The sequence below is a fragment of the Bos indicus genome, chromosome 16 (genome assembly GCF_029378745.1).
Source record: "Bos indicus isolate NIAB-ARS_2022 breed Sahiwal x Tharparkar chromosome 16, NIAB-ARS_B.indTharparkar_mat_pri_1.0, whole genome shotgun sequence".
NCBI classification, from domain to species: domain Eukaryota; kingdom Metazoa; phylum Chordata; class Mammalia; order Artiodactyla; family Bovidae; genus Bos; species Bos indicus.
This window is the reverse complement of record NC_091775.1, coordinates 30,131,858-30,147,665: the sequence shown is the minus strand read 5'-3', so window position 1 is coordinate 30,147,665 and position 15,808 is coordinate 30,131,858. Positions and strand designations below refer to the sequence as shown.

The window sequence follows — 15,808 nt, the reverse complement described above, 5'->3', positions numbered from 1 at the left end:
CATTTTTTCCTAATTTTCTGTGATACATCAGGTTAGTGTCATTGAACTAATTTAATGTTTATGTTTAAACCCAAATGATTTTCACACTGAGTGATTTTATGGAGAAAAGGAAAGATATACCCATTTGAATGCAGAGTTCCAAAGAATACCAAGGAGAGATAAGAAAGCCTTCCTCTGTGATCAGTGCAAAGAAACAGAGGAAGACAATAGCATGGGAAAGACTAGAGATCTCTTCAAGAAAATTAGAGACACCAAGGGAGCATTTCATGCAAAGATGGGCTCGATAAAGGACAGAAATGGTATGGACCTAACAGAAGCACAAGATACTAAGAACAGGTGGCAAGAATACACAGAAGAACTATACAAAAAAGATCTTCATGACCCAGATAAGCACAATGTTGTGATCACTCACCTAGAGCCAGACATCCTGGAATGTGAAGTCAAGTGGGCCTTAGGAAGCATTACTACAGATAAAACTAGTGGAGGTGATGGAATTCCAATTGAGCTATTTCAAATCCTAAAAGATGATGGTGTAAAAGTGCTGCACTCGATATGCCAGCAAATTTGCAAAATTCAGCAGTGGCCACGGGACTGGAAAAGGTCAGTTTTCATTCCAATCTCAAAGAAGGGCAATGCCAAATAATTTCAAACTACTCCACAATTGCACTCATCTCACATGCTAGGAAAGTAATACTCAAAATTCTCCAAGCCAGGCTTTAATAGTAGGTGAACCATCAACTTCCAGATGTTCAAGTTAAATATAGAAAAGGCAGAGGAACCAGAGATCAAATTGCCAACATCCACTAAATCATAGAAAAAGCAAGAGAATTCCAGAAAAACATCTTGCTTCATTGACTACGCCAAAGCCTTTGACTGTGTAGATCACAACAAACTGTGGAAAATTCTTAAAGAGATGGAAATACCAGACCACCTTACCTACCTTCTGAGAAATCTGTATGCAGGTCAAGAAGCAACAGTTAGAACCAGACATGGAATCTTTAAATGACATCCCTTCCCTTGTCTCCCTGTGACATTGTTTCCCTTCCTCCTCTTTCACTGCATCAGATCTCATGGTGGAGGAATTCTGATGCAGTCTACCTTCAGATCCTGCATGCTTACCACTTATTGGCTTTGGTACATGGACCTCAGATTCCTCCATATGTAATGTGGGGATAATTATAGTATCCTTCTTGGGATGGTTGTAAGGATTCTGTGAGATTCTCTTAAACACTTAGAACAGTACCTGGTACATTATTAATAGTGTGTGCTGTTGAGCAAAACATTTAACTTTCCTGGGCCTCAGTTTTCTCATCTGTAAAATGACAAGGCTGAACAAGATGATTGCCAGGTTTCTGTTAGCTCAAACAATTAAAACTCTGTGATTGGTTATTAGTGCAAGTAGTTTACCCTACCAGTCTAGGCACACTTTTATTTCTTAATTGTACTTGTTTCTCCAGTGCACGATGGTCTGCTTTCTTAGAAATCCTGTGAAAAACAGAAGTGTGGTTCAATTTGGCTTGACTAAAGAAGTCTCATTGCAGCATTTGTAGCTGAAGTGGAACGGATAGTGTAATTTATTGGAGGTGTTATGAAGAGAGGAAAAGAAATGGAATCAAAGTCTGTTTACACTTACTGGTAGGAAGCAGATACGAAATGATGGCAATGGTGGTAACAGTTAATACTTAATGAATATTTTCTATGTGGAAGGCAATATGCTACCATATATTATTTCATTTAACCTTTGCCATAATCTCATTAGATAGAAGTTCTTTTATCCCCAGTTTGCAGATGAGAAAACAGGCACAGAGAAATTAAGGAACTTGCTTAAAGTCACACAGCTAATATGTAATAGTGTTGGGTTTTGAACATGTAATCTGATTCTAGCACGCATGACTGTTATCCATTATGCTATACTGAATTGAGTCCAAATGGAGAATCAATTAAATTACTAGAACACTTCAAATGAATATATATAATTTTTTACCAACTTTTTATTTTTGAAAATGATAAAGTTACTAAAAAGTTAAAAGATTTTTAAGAAACATAAGAAACATACATAGATTCAACAGTTTTGAACATTTAATCTGTCTTGCACACACACACACTCTATATATATATATACAATCTCCATTTTTTAAAAAGTAAATGACAGACATCATGACACTCATAAGAACAAAGACAATCACCTAAATAACAATAATACCATTACCACATATAAGTAGTATAACATTGAGCATAGTCTGTTTTAATAACCTGTTTGTCTATTTTGAATAAGTCCTGGGGAGGGAGGAGGGAGGAGGGTTCAGGATGGGGAACACATGTATACCTGTGGCGGATTCATTTTGATATTTGGCAAAACTAATACAATTATGTAAAGTTTAAAAAAAAAAAAAAAGTCCTGTATCCTAGTAGATCGTTGAAATTGCATTGTTAAAAAAAAAAACCTTATCAAAATCTGACTTTTTTTCCTTCTCAGAAATCATATTCCATGCCCATTGGCATTGAATTTCAACGGAGATATGCAACGATCGTTTTAGAGCTTGAACAACTGAACAAGGACCTAAACAAAGTCTTGCACAAAGTTCAGCAGTACTGCTATGAGGTAGGTGGTGTGTGCAGAGTTCCCTTGAGGGGGCTGTGACCCCCTCTTACTTGAAACTGATTCTGTTACCATCCCATCTTAGAAAACCCAAACTAAGCCAAGATCTTTGAGCAGAACCATATTTATATACTTTTTTTTCCCTTACAGCATCAACATTGAAGAGTGCTTTATACACACCTGTCAATTCTGTTGGTTTTTTGTTTGAATTACAAATGATTATAGCTCTCTAAAAATTTAGAAACATCCAGAAAAATAATTACTCTTAATTCTACTACCACAAAAACTTTATTTTTGTTTATTTCCTAATTTTTTTAAACCATACATGCTTTTTCTTACAAAGTTATGACCATGCTGTGTATACAGTTTTGATTGCTCCTTTTTAAACTTTACATTTGGGGATCCCTGGTGGTCCAATGGTTAGGACTCGGTGTTTTCACTGCTGAGAGCCTGTGTTCAATGTCTGCTTGGGGAACTAAAATCCCACAGGCTGTGAGGCACAGTCAAAAAAATAAATAGAAATTTTAAAAATAAACTTTACATTAGAACTATGCATTTTTGAACTGCAGTCACATACATTATAGGATTATTTGTGAATTATCATTATTGTTATGTACATATAATTATATGTATGAAGGTGGTTCACCAGTTTCATCAAAAATTTGAGTTTCTTACAAGGAAGAATGAAATGATTGTAATGAGTTTAGTATGCTCCAGCATTTGCATTCTTAGAAGTTGTATATTTCCAGTAAAGCCACTTTTTTTTTTTTGAAGTAGGGTTTTTTGAATTAGCATTCAAAAGGTATCCTTTTGAATTAGAGTTTTCATCTTTTCCATGAGTGGGATTACTTGATCATAATGGTAACTCTGTTTTTAGTTTTTAAGGAACATCCATACTGTTCTCCATACTGACTGTACCAATTTACATTCCTACTCAGTGTAGGAGGGTTCCTTTTCTCCATACCTTCTCCAGCATTTATTATTTGTAGACCAGTTGATTTACAGTGCTTCAAGTGTACACAAAGTAATTCAGAGACATATGTTCTTTTTCACATTCTTTTCCATTATAGATTATTACTGAATATAGTTGCCTATGCTATACAGTAGGACCTTGTTTATCTGTTTTATATACGGTAGTGTATATCTGTTAATCCAAAATTCCTAATTTATCCTCCCCCCATCCCTTTTCCACTGATAATCCTTTCTATGTCCTCTTTTCTATGTCTGAGAGTCCATTTTTAAAAAATTTTATTTGTATCACTTTTTGATCCTTTTTTTGGTACCATGTTTTTAGATTCTACAAGTAAGTGTTATCATAATGATATTTGCCTTCTTTGTCTGACTTACTTCACTTAGTATGATAATCTCTAGGTCCATCCATGTTGCTGTAAATGGCATTTTTCATTCTTTGTTTAAAGCTGAGTAATATTCTATTGTATATATGTACCACATATTCCTGTGGTTTGTTTTTTTTTTCCTTATACCACATCTTCTTTATCCATTCTTCTACTGATAAACATTTAGGTTGCTTCTATGTCTTGGCTATTGTAAATAGTGTTGCTATGAACTTTGGGGTGCATTTATCTTTTTGAATTAGAGTTTTCATCTTTTCCATGAGTACGATTACTAGATCATAATAGTAACTGTTTTTAGTTTTTAAGGAACCTCCATACTGTTCTCTGTACTCGCTATACCAGTTTACCCTCCTACCATCAGTGTAGGAGGGTTCCTTTTCTCCGTACCCTCTCCAGCATTTATTATTTGTAGACTTTTTGATGATGGGCATTCTCACTGATGTGAGGTGATAACTTTTTGTAGTTTTGATTGCACTTCTCTCATAACTAGAGGTGTGGAGCATCTTTTCATGTACTTGTTGCCCATGTGAACGTCTTCTTTGGAGAAATGTCTCGGTCTTTTGCCCATTTTTTGATTGGGTTGTTTGGGTTTTTTTGATATTGAGTTGTATAAACTCTTTGTTTATTTCAGAAATTAATCCTTTGCGGTCACATCATTTGCAAACATGTTATCTCATTCTGTAGTTTGTCTTTTTATTTACAGTTTCCTTTGCTATGCAAAGGCTTTTAAGTTTAATTAGGTCCCCTTTTTTTTTTGCTCTTGTTTTCATTACTCTAGAAGATGGATCCAAAAAAATATTGCTGTGATTTATGTCAAAGAGTGTTCTAATATCTTACATTTAAGTCTTTAATCCATTTTGAGTTTACTTTTTATATGGTATTAGAGAATGTTCTTTGCATGAAATGTTCCCTTGGTATCTCTAATTTTCTTGAAGAGATCTCTAGTCTTTCCCATTCTGTTGTTTTCCTCTATTTCTTTGCATTAATCGCTGAGGAAGGCTTTCTTATCTCTCCTTGCTATTCTTTGGAACTCTGCATTCAGATGCTTATATCTTTCCTTTTCTCCTTTGCTTTTCACTTCTCTTCTTTTCACAGCTATTTGTAAGGCCTCCCCAGACAGCCATTTTGCTTTTTTGCATTTCTTTTCCATGGGGATGGTCTTGATCCCTGTCTCCTGTACAATGTCACGAACCTCTGTCCGTAGTTCATCAGGCACTCTATTTATCAGATCTAGTCCCTTAAATCTATTTTTCACTTCCACTGTATAATCATAAGGAATTTGATTTAGGACATACCTGAATGGTCTAGTGGTTTTCCCTACTTTCATCAATTTAAGTCTGAATTTGGCAATAAGGAGTTCGTGATCTGAGCCACAGTCAGCTCCCGGTCTTGTTTTTGCTGACTGTATAGAGCTTCTCCATCTTTGACTGCAAAGAATATAATCAATCTGATTTCGGTGTTGACCATCTGATGATGTCCATGTGTAGAGTCTTCTCTTGTGCTGTTGGAAGAGGGTGTTTGCTATGACCAGTGCATTCTCTTGGCAAAACTCTATTAGCCTTTGACCTGCTTCATTCCGTATTCCAAGGCCAAATTTGCCTGTTACCTCAGGTGTTTCATGACTTCCTACTTTTGCATTCCAGTCCCCTATAATGAAAAGGACGTCTTTTTTGGGTGTTAGTTCTAAAAGGTCTTGTAGGTCTTCATAGAACTGTTCAACTTCAGCTCTTCAGAGTTACTGGTTGGGGCATAGGCTTGGATCACTGTGATATTGAATGATTTGCCTTGGAAACGAACAGAGATGATTCTGTCGTTTTTGAGATTGCATCCAAGTACTGCATTTCTGACTCTTTTGTTGACCGTGATGACTACTCCATTTCTTTTAAGGGATTCCTGCCCACAGCAGTAGATATAATGGTCATCTGAATTAAATTCACCCATTCCAGTCCATTTCAGTTCGCTGATTCCAAGAATGTCGATGTTCACTCTTGCCATGTCCTGTTTGACCACTTCCAATTTGCCTTGATTCATGGACCTAACATTCTAGGTTCCTGTGCAATATTGCTCTTTACAGCATAGGACTTCGCTTCTATTACTCACATCCACAACTGGGTATTGTTTTTGCTTTGGCTCCATCCCTTGATTCTTTCTGGAGTTATTTCTCCACTGATCTTCAGTAGCATATTGGGCACCTACTGACCTGGGGAGTTCCTCTTTCAGTATCCTATCATTTTGCCTTTTCATACTGTTCATGGGGTTCTCAAGGCAAGAATACTGACGTGGTTTGCCATTCCCTTCTCCAGTGGACCACATTCTGTCAGACCTCTCCACCATGACCCACCCGTGTTAGGTGGCCCCATACGGCATGGCTTAGTTTCACTGAGTTAGACAAGGCTGTGTCCGTGTGATTAGATTGACTAGAAATGGTATACCTAACAGAAGCACAAGATACTAAGAAGAGGTGGCAAGAATACACAGAAGAACTGTACAAAAAAGATCTTCACGACCAAGATAATCATGATGGTGTGATCAGTCACCTAGAGCCAGACATCCTGGAATGTGAAGTCAAGTGGGCCTTAGAAAGCATCACTACGAACAAAGCTAGTGGAGGTGATGGAATTCCAGTTGAGCTATTTAAAATCCTGAAAGATGATGCTGTGAAAGTGCTGCAGTCAATATGCCAGCAAATTTGCAAAACTCAGCAGTGGCCACAGGACTGGAAAAGGTCAGTTTTCATTCCAATCCCAAAGAAAGGCAATGCCAAAAAATACTCCAACTACTTCACAATTGCACTCATCTCACACGCTAGTAAAGTAATGCTTAAAATTCTCCAAGCCAGGCTTCAGCAATATGTGCACCGTGAACTTCCTGATGTTCAAGCTGGTTTTAGAAAAGGCAGAGGAACTGGAGATCAAATTGCCAACATCCGCTGGATCATGGAAAAAGCAAGAGAGTTCCAGAAAAACATCTATTTCTGCTTTATTGACTGTGCCAAAGCCTTTGACTGTGTGGATCACAATAAAGTGTGGAAAATTATGAAAGATGTGGGAATACCAGACCACCTGACCTGCCTCTTGAGAAACCTATATGCAGGTCAGGAAGCAAGTGTTAGAACTGGACATGGAACAACAGACTGGTTCAAATAGGAAAAGGAGAACGTCAAGGCTGTATATTGTCACCCTGCTTATTTAACTTATATGCAGAGTACATCATGAGAAACTCTGGGCTGGAAGAAGCACAAGCTGGAATCAAGATTGCCGGGAGAAATATCAATAACCTCAGATATGCAGATGACACCACCCTTATGGCAGAAAGTGAAGAGGAACTCAAAAGCTTCTTGATGAAAGTGAAAGTGGAGAGTGAAAAAGTTGGCTTAAAGCTCAACATTCAGAAAACGAAGATCATGGCATCTGGTCCCATCACTTCATGGGAAATAGATGGGGAAACAGTGGAAACAGTGAGAGACTTTATTTTGGGGGGCTCCAAAAGCACTGCAGATGGTGATTGCAGCCATGAAATTAAAAGACGCTTACTCCTTGGAAGGAAAGTTATGACCAACCTAGACAGCATATTAGAAAGCAGAGAGATTACTTTGCCAACAAAGGTCCATCTAGACAAGGCTATGGTTTTTCCAGTGGTCATGTATGGATGTGAGAGTTGGACTGTGAAGAAAGCTGAGTGCTGAAGAATTGATGCTTTTGAACTGTGGTGTTGGAGAAGACTCTTGAGAGTCCCTTGGACTGCAAGGAGATCCAACTGGTCTATTCTGAAGCAGATCAGCGCTGGGATTTCTTTGGAAGGAATGATGCTAAAGCTGAAACTCCAGTCCTTTGGCCACCTCATGCGAAGAGTTGACTCATTGGAAAAGACGCTGATGCTGGGAGGGATTAGGGGCAGGAAGAGAAGGGGATGACAGAGGATGAGATGGCTGGATGGCATCACTGACTTTATGGCCGTGAGTTTGAGTGAACTCCGGGAGTTGGTGATGGACAGGGAGGCCTGGCGTGCTGAGATTCATGGGGTCGCAAAGAGTCGGACACGACTGAGCGACTGAACTGAGAGAATGTTCTATTTCATTATTTTACATATAGCTGTCCAGTTTTCCCAGCACCATTTACTGAAGAGATACTACCTTTTTTCCATTGTATATTTGTGCCTCTTTGTTGTAGATTGACCATAAGTGCATGGGTCTAGGACTTCCCTGGTGGCTCAGATGGTAAAGAATCCACCTGCAATGCGAGAGGTTCTATTCCTAGATTGGGAAGACCCCCTGGAGGAGGGCATGGCAACCCACTCCAGTATTCTTGCCTAGAGAATCCCCATAGACAAAGGAGCCTGGTGGTCTACAGTCCATGGGCTCACAGTGTCAGACACAACCCAGCAACTAAGCACAGCATGGGATATTTACAGCCACATCTGTTTGTGATGTGAGATAAACAGCTTTTTATGATACTAACCTCATCATTGAGTCCCAAAGATCTGCCATTTTTGTTGATACCAGTCCACTTGAACTGAGAGAAATGAACTGCGATTACCTTTAACTAAATTCTGAGTATGTTTTGCTCATTCCTTCAGCCATCCATTATTATTTTTATTTTCCTGATAATTGTCATTTACCTACATAGCAATATGTGTTGTCCCTGCAAATAGAGTTCTCCCCCTGGACTAGCAACCATCCACAAGAGGTGCAAACCATGCTGTCCAAGATGACGTGAAACATGCAGAAGTGGATGTCCTTTTGTATCTCACTGTGTACACAAGGCCATATGTGACACTCATTTCCTAATGGAGTAAACTTAATTTAATTTTCACAAAGCTCTTATGGAAGCACAATATTGATTTTAAAATGAGAACAAGCAATTCCACTTCTGTGTATATATCAAAGATATATGAACATGTATTTACCAAAGGATAGACACTAGAACATATATAGCATCACTGTTCATTATAGCCAAAAATTAGAAATTACCCAAATACCCATCAATACTAAAATGAATCGGTAAGTTGTCATATAATATGGAATTCTTAGCAATAAGAATGAATATGTGAACATATTTGTTCATATGAGAACATGCAAATATTGAACAAATAAAGTCAGACACAAAAGAATATATAATGCATAATTTCATATTATGTAAAGCTCAAAAGCCAGCAAAAACTAATATATATAATAATATATAGGTCTGTATTGTTTATATATATATAAAAGTCAGGATGGTAGCTACCCTTGGAGTATTATATATTTATGTATACTTCAGTTTAAAAAAATGTTAAATGTTAGAAGACAAGATTATTCATTGCAGTGTTTCTGACAGTCACAAAATATTAGAAGTAACCTAAATGCCCATACATAGGGAATTGGCTGAATAACTTATGGCACATCCCATAGTGGAGCGGTGTGCTGCTCTAAGAACAAGGAAGCTGTCTGTGCTGATGGAGGCACATAGCTTCCTTAACCAGGTGATCAAAGATAACATAAGCAGTAGTGGGGCAGATAAACATCATACACCTCCTAGTCACAGTGAACTGAGAACAACATCACTTTCGTGGTGTTCCCGCCGAAGACCTATAACTTTAGTCTAATCAAGAGGAAACAGACAAACCCACATTGAGGGATATTATGCAAAATAATTGGCTGATATTCTTCAAAGCTATCAAGGTTATGAAAGACTGAGGAACTGTTCCAGAGTAAAGGAGTCTAGAGAAACAGGACAACCAGATGTATTCAGGGGGAAAAATAGCTAGGTATTGGGACAGTTGATGAAATCTGTATATAGACTGTTAGAAAATGGTATTATGTCTTTGCTAAACTTCCTGATTGTGATCAGATCATTGCTCTGTGGTTATTAAGTATTTAGGAGTAAAGAGGCACAGTGTTTGCAATTTATTCTCAAATAATTAAGAGAAAAAAAATTATATACAGAGAAAGGTCGAATGTTAACTCAAACACAGTAAACCATAAGCAGTTAGTGAATCTGGGTAAAAGGTTATCAAGAAATTTTTGTTCTATTCTTTTTTTAGAAGTACCTCAAAATTAAAAGGTACCCAAAATATAAAACAAATCAAAAAATAAATACTGTTAGAGGAGAAAAAATTTCTAAGGTAAAAGTGAGGTTGTTTTTGTTACACAAATGCTACTTTTTAAAAAATCCTAATCTGCAAACAGGGCACAAACACACAGAAATTATCATGGCCTTATGAATGTGTATCTTGTGTTTTAATCATCTGTATTCAGCTTGCTCCAGACCAAGGGCTCCAGCCTGCAGATCAGCCGACAGACATGAGACGAAGGTGTGAGGAAGAAGCACAGGAAATAGTTCGGCATGCAAATTCCTCAACAGGACAGCCCTGTGTTGAAAATGAAAATCTGACAGACTTAATCTCCAGGCTTACAGCTATTTTATTACAAATTAAGGTAAATTTCAGAGGACCTTTTGGGGAAAATATTAAGAATACTTTCTTCATTTTGACACCTAAACAAACTGTGCTAATTTGGTGCTAAAAAATTAAACTGTATATTAGAGCAGAGTTTTTGTCTGTATTCGAAGTACAATTTTGAAATTTTTTTTTCTTTAGTGTCTAGCAGAAGGAGGCGACCTGAATTCCTTTGAATTTAAATCACTTACAGATTCACTAAATGATATCAAGAGTACAATAGATGCTTCTAATATCAGGTAATTCGTTAGATGTACTCTATTTTTATTGAAATTCATAGTGATTTCCAGTATAAGCTTTAAGAATTGTACGTATTTATGAAGTAGTCATGATTTTTATCCTTTAAGTAAATTGTAAATGAGCTTTCATGTTATATGCAGTCTATTGACAGAATTTTCAGATGGATTTTTTTATATAAAGGCGTCAAAGACATATAATATTTAGGTTTGGGTTTGGCATAGAGGTTTAACTTTGAAGTGAGTCTTCCCCAAAGAGAGATTTGTCCATCCTCTTTCCAGTACTTCCATGGTTTCTTGGCTTCTTTCAAGCATACCTTTCAGTTACTACTGAAATAGAATTATGGCTAATGTAAAGGGAAGATATGTTACTTATGTGGGGTTGTTATCTTAGCTATTTCCTAACTGAAATTCAGCTTTTTCTTTTTAGAAAAACTGTTTTTAATTTTGTGAGATAAAGTAGTTAACCATATTTCTTCTTTCTTTAGTTGCTTTCAGAATAATGTAGAAATTCATGTTGCACATATTCAGAGCGGCCTGAGCCAGATGGGAAACTTACATGCCTTTGCAGCAAATAACACCAACAGAGACTGAATAGAAGATTTAATTATCCCAACTGCATAGGACATTGTTTTTGTGAAGTTCTCTTCCTTTATATAGGCTTCCAACACCAAATAACCTATCTGCTGGAAAACAAGGAAAATTTAAATCTCCAAATAAGGCGTTTTAATATACTCTACTGCTTCTTGAACCAGCATTGCTGACCAGCATTATATTTATTTTTCTTTTATTACTCAGCTGCAGTAGCACTGCTTATGTTATATATGTTTATTAGCAAGTATTTTTAAACTGAAAATGTCTGAACATAACATAATTTCATGGAAGAATATTGTTGACCATTTTTTTAATGTGCATGAATTCAACTCAACCCAGGCAGACAACTACTGCAGTGGAGAACATGAAGAAACATGGTCTTTTGTGCATTATGCATGGCAATGTGGAAATTCTATCTAGAAAATTACAACTCCAGTTCATTTAGTTGATCACCACTTCAGTCTTCAAAAGATAACATCATGAGATATGGGAAGTCCTCATTTTTAGGAAGCCACTGGAATATAGGTGGGAAATACGGACTTTACAAGTATATATGATATATACTTGCAATGTGACATGGTTCTATAGATCATTTTATAATAATAAATATTTTAATTTATCATAATTTATAAAAGAAACCTTTGTTGTTTGTCTGTTGAAAGAAAATGAAGGAGCAGGAAAGAAACATTACTGCAAGATGCTAAATTTCAGCAAATGGATTTGGCATGTCTTTTCCCATCAATTCAGGGCAAAAAGTGCCATTGTTATGGGATTTATTTTCAAAAGACTGATAACACACTATTTTCATATTTTTTTGTTTATTTGCACAATTTTTGAACCAGATTACTGGTTAAAATCCAACAGTTACACAATTTTTAAAGTAAAAAAAATTTTATAAGGAAAACAAATACAATAGCCAGTGCTAGAAAATGGAGAAAAAAGGTTTGTATTTGGTTGTGGGCTTTTTTGGTTCTCGGTTTTTTAAGGAAAACCCTGCCTAAGATGTTAATCTTGTAAAAAGTGTGTATTTGGAATTTTCTCTGTTTTAATATAGAATATTATAAAGTCAAAATATAATAAATTGTTTTCAGATTTGGAGTTTAAGATATAGCTGTAGAAGTGGCTTTGATTCTTTTAGATGTCTCATAAAATGAGACTTTTTATATTAATGTATAATAAAACTGAAACAAGATTATTTTCCATTTGAAATTTTTGTATAGTTTAAAAATGCTTCCATATTCTTTGTTGGTATTGTGCCACTGCAGAACTTTAGTGCAGAGTTTATATTTAGCTAAACTGTTATGTTTAATTAAGAAATGCATAAATCTTTTATTCTTAATATTTGTAATTCTAAATAAATTGATTTATGAAAATTAATGATCTTCATTTTCATTTAATTAATACAAGTTGATAAATATTTCTTCTATTTAAAATGTTTTTTAAAATTATCTTTTCCACTAAACTATATTTTTTGGAGGAACAGTACAAATTTATTACTAAGTCATTTTGAATTAAAATACCATTAGGACGTTTTTTCCCCACGGCTAAGTAGTCACTACGGAAAACACTGAGCACGTAAGTTACTTGGCTTACTCTAGACTAGAGAAAGGTTGCTTTTCAATATATTCTGCCTAGACTTAGGTAAGCATTTTTTATATTTTTTCTTCTACATTTCTTAAGGCTGACTTGTCACACTTAAATTATACCTAGTTTTGCACTTACGTAATTAAGCATCATCTATATCTTTCAGTGCCATCATGTGTTGATGACAAGAACTGTGCCTAAGAATAAATATGAATTTTATTTTTGTTTAAGGAAGAAGAAATCTATATAATTCAAAGTAGTCATTTGGGATCGGCTGTGCATTAATTTAAATGATGCTGCCACTGCTTAACACCTTTATGGAGCCCTAAAGAAAACTATCAAAGCCAGATTGAGCGAGCAAGCAAGTACATCATGCTTTATGTAGATTTGGTTCTGAATTTCTATTAGTTCCAAAAATCAGATTCACTTGCTACCATTGAGAATCTACAAACAAACTTGCCTGTTAAATTTTTTTCCTTGAATTCAAGCCCTTTCTCCATCTTCATTATCACCAGTACTGTCCACCCAGTGCCCTCATCCCTATCCTGGAATACAGCAGAGAGTTCTTGTCTCCCAGCATCCACTCAGCTCTCCGCAGAAGCGGCCAAAGCGATGCTCTTAAAATGAAGAACTGGTCAGGTTATTCCCAACTAAAGTCTTCTGTCTCTCAGGACAAATTCAGAACTCTTCTACAAGACCTACACAGCCATGCCTGATCTGGCCTCCCGTACAGTTTCTCCACCCTGCTCCTTAAGTCTCCAGGGTCTTTGCACACTCAGTGCCCTCTGTGTTCCCTCTCCCTTTACTTTGGTAACTCCTGATGATCCTGCAGATTTTACCTTCAGCATCCCTGTCTGAAGGTATCTTCAGAAAGGAAGATAATCTTTGACCACTACATGTCCTCTCCAGGCCCTCACAGGCCTCCTCCATCCAGCACTGGGTCACATTTGCAATTTTGTATTTCTTCTGTCTCCATCCTGGCTTCTTGGGTCCATTAGGTGGGGGACCATTGCTGGTTTTGCTCACCATTTTATTTCCAGGCCCTGCTAAAGTGCCTTTCATAGGCACCAAATATTTGTGGAATAAATGAACAAGAGTTTCTAAGGAGTTCTAAGCAACATTTGAGTCCCTGGAATAAAAGTAGGGTCCTTTGTGAGGATTGCTTTGAAAGATGAGACATACTCACTTGGATGTACAAATACTGATTAAGGAGTTGCCTTTAAACCTATCACGTTATCATTAGTCCTAACTAAAAGGTCAGGCCAATATAACAGCCATTATATGGTGGTGAATAAATGGTGGACTGAGTTCTAGATTTGAGTCCTGGCCATTATTTATTAGCTATGTGACTGTCAACCACTACTTAAATTTCGTAATTTTTAAAATAATAACAGTCCCTACCTTACATGGCAGTTGTAAGGATTAAATCTATAAATCCTTATAATCTATAAGGATTAAATCTATAATTCAACAGTTAGGGTCTCTTAAGTGTTTCAGAACAGTACAGACCACTCTTAGAGGATCCTATATTAAAAATCGTGACAGTACTTAAACATTTGTAGATTTTTTTTTAACTGTTCACTGGGGAAAAGAGAACATAATGTAAATACAATAATAAAATTAATATGTTCATTATAAGATTTCCTTTAAATGTGATCCTTAATGGACTGTTAAGTTTAAATGATATGCCTCTCAGTTGTGAATGTATTTATATTATCTCATTTGGCCTTGTCACAAGTCTAAATGCGAAGGAAGCTGTGATTGTGAGACCTCCTGGCCAACCCCATAGTAGGCCCCAAGTATAATGTATAATACAAAGCAAGCACTGAAAATAAGACCTAATGTTTATCATCCCATTTTTTATTTCAGACAGTTTTCAGAAGTCATCTGCTACTAAAGCCTGAACTATATCCTGGTTGCTTATAATAGTGGATGTGCTACTCGGAAAAGTACAGGCCACTCAACCCTTCTATGAAGATCAGGGTAGTGGGCACGTATAATCTCTGAGGTTTTCAGTGTAGTTCACAGTCTTCTGGTAATCAAGACCTGAGTCCTGTGGAATTCCCTGGTAGTCCAGTCCTGGGGAATTTCCTGGTGGGCCCTCGCTTTCACTGCCAAGGGCCCAGGTTTGATCCCTGGTTTGGGAAATAATATCCATGCTAAGGCATGTGTGCTGAGTCACTTCAGTTGTGTCTGACTCTTTGCAACCCTATGGACTCTAAGCCCCCCAGGCTTCTCTGTCCATGGGGATTCTCCAGGCAATAATACTGGAGTGGGTTGCCATGCCCTCCTCCAAGGAATCTTCCCGACCCAGGAATCTAACCCACGTCTCTTGGCTCCTGCACTGCCACCTGGGAAGCCCCATGCCAAGGCATATTCAAATAAAAAAAAAATTCCATTAAAAAAACAGAAACACCTGAGTCCTGGCCCCAGCCCTGGTTTCTCATGCTGCTAAGTTGCTTCAGTTGTGTCCGACTCTGTACGACCCTATAGACGGCGGCAGCCTGCTAGGCTGCCTCATCTCTGGGATTCTCCAGGCAAGAACACTGGAGTGGGTTGCCATTTCCTTCTCCAATGAGCTGCCTCCAAAGTACAATTCACAAAAAAACCTTACCTGTGATTACCTCATATACAAAGAGTTTCCTTTTGCCTTTAGAAGTTTAAAAACCCTCAAAATAACAAGACAATAATTTATCTCAGAATAACTTGAAAATAATAATTTTCATACATCCTTATCATATAAATTGGGAACAAGAAATCTCCTGGAACCAAAAGATTCGTGTTACTAAACTTTGAACAAGCTAGACCGACTTTTAACCAAGTTAAACTTAATACAGTGGCCTCCGGATATACCAGTGACTGGCTTTAGAAACTACATTTGCAGAAACTTCTTGCAGAAATGTTCTTCATGGCCACAAAATATGTGCTGAATAGTTATGGAGTGAAGTGCTGTACTAAGAGCTGTCTAAAGAACAGAACTCATTTAAATAGAATTAACAATGAAA

At 36.9% G+C, this 15,808-nt stretch overlaps 1 protein-coding gene across 1 annotated transcript in view; it reads left to right on the top strand.

The window, feature by feature from the left end:
- LIN9 (lin-9 DREAM MuvB core complex component) overlaps positions 1-12,149 on the top strand; it is an 84,853-nt gene extending 72,704 nt beyond the window's left edge. The window contains exons 12-15 of the mRNA XM_070768059.1: positions 2,477-2,602; positions 10,190-10,369; positions 10,531-10,628; positions 11,114-12,149. Of these exons, the coding sequence (XP_070624160.1) occupies positions 2,477-2,602; positions 10,190-10,369; positions 10,531-10,628; positions 11,114-11,219 (510 nt within the window). The 3' untranslated portion in view covers positions 11,220-12,149. The remainder of the gene's footprint in view (positions 1-2,476; positions 2,603-10,189; positions 10,370-10,530; positions 10,629-11,113) is intronic.
- The last annotated feature ends 3,659 nt before the right edge of the window (positions 12,150-15,808 follow it).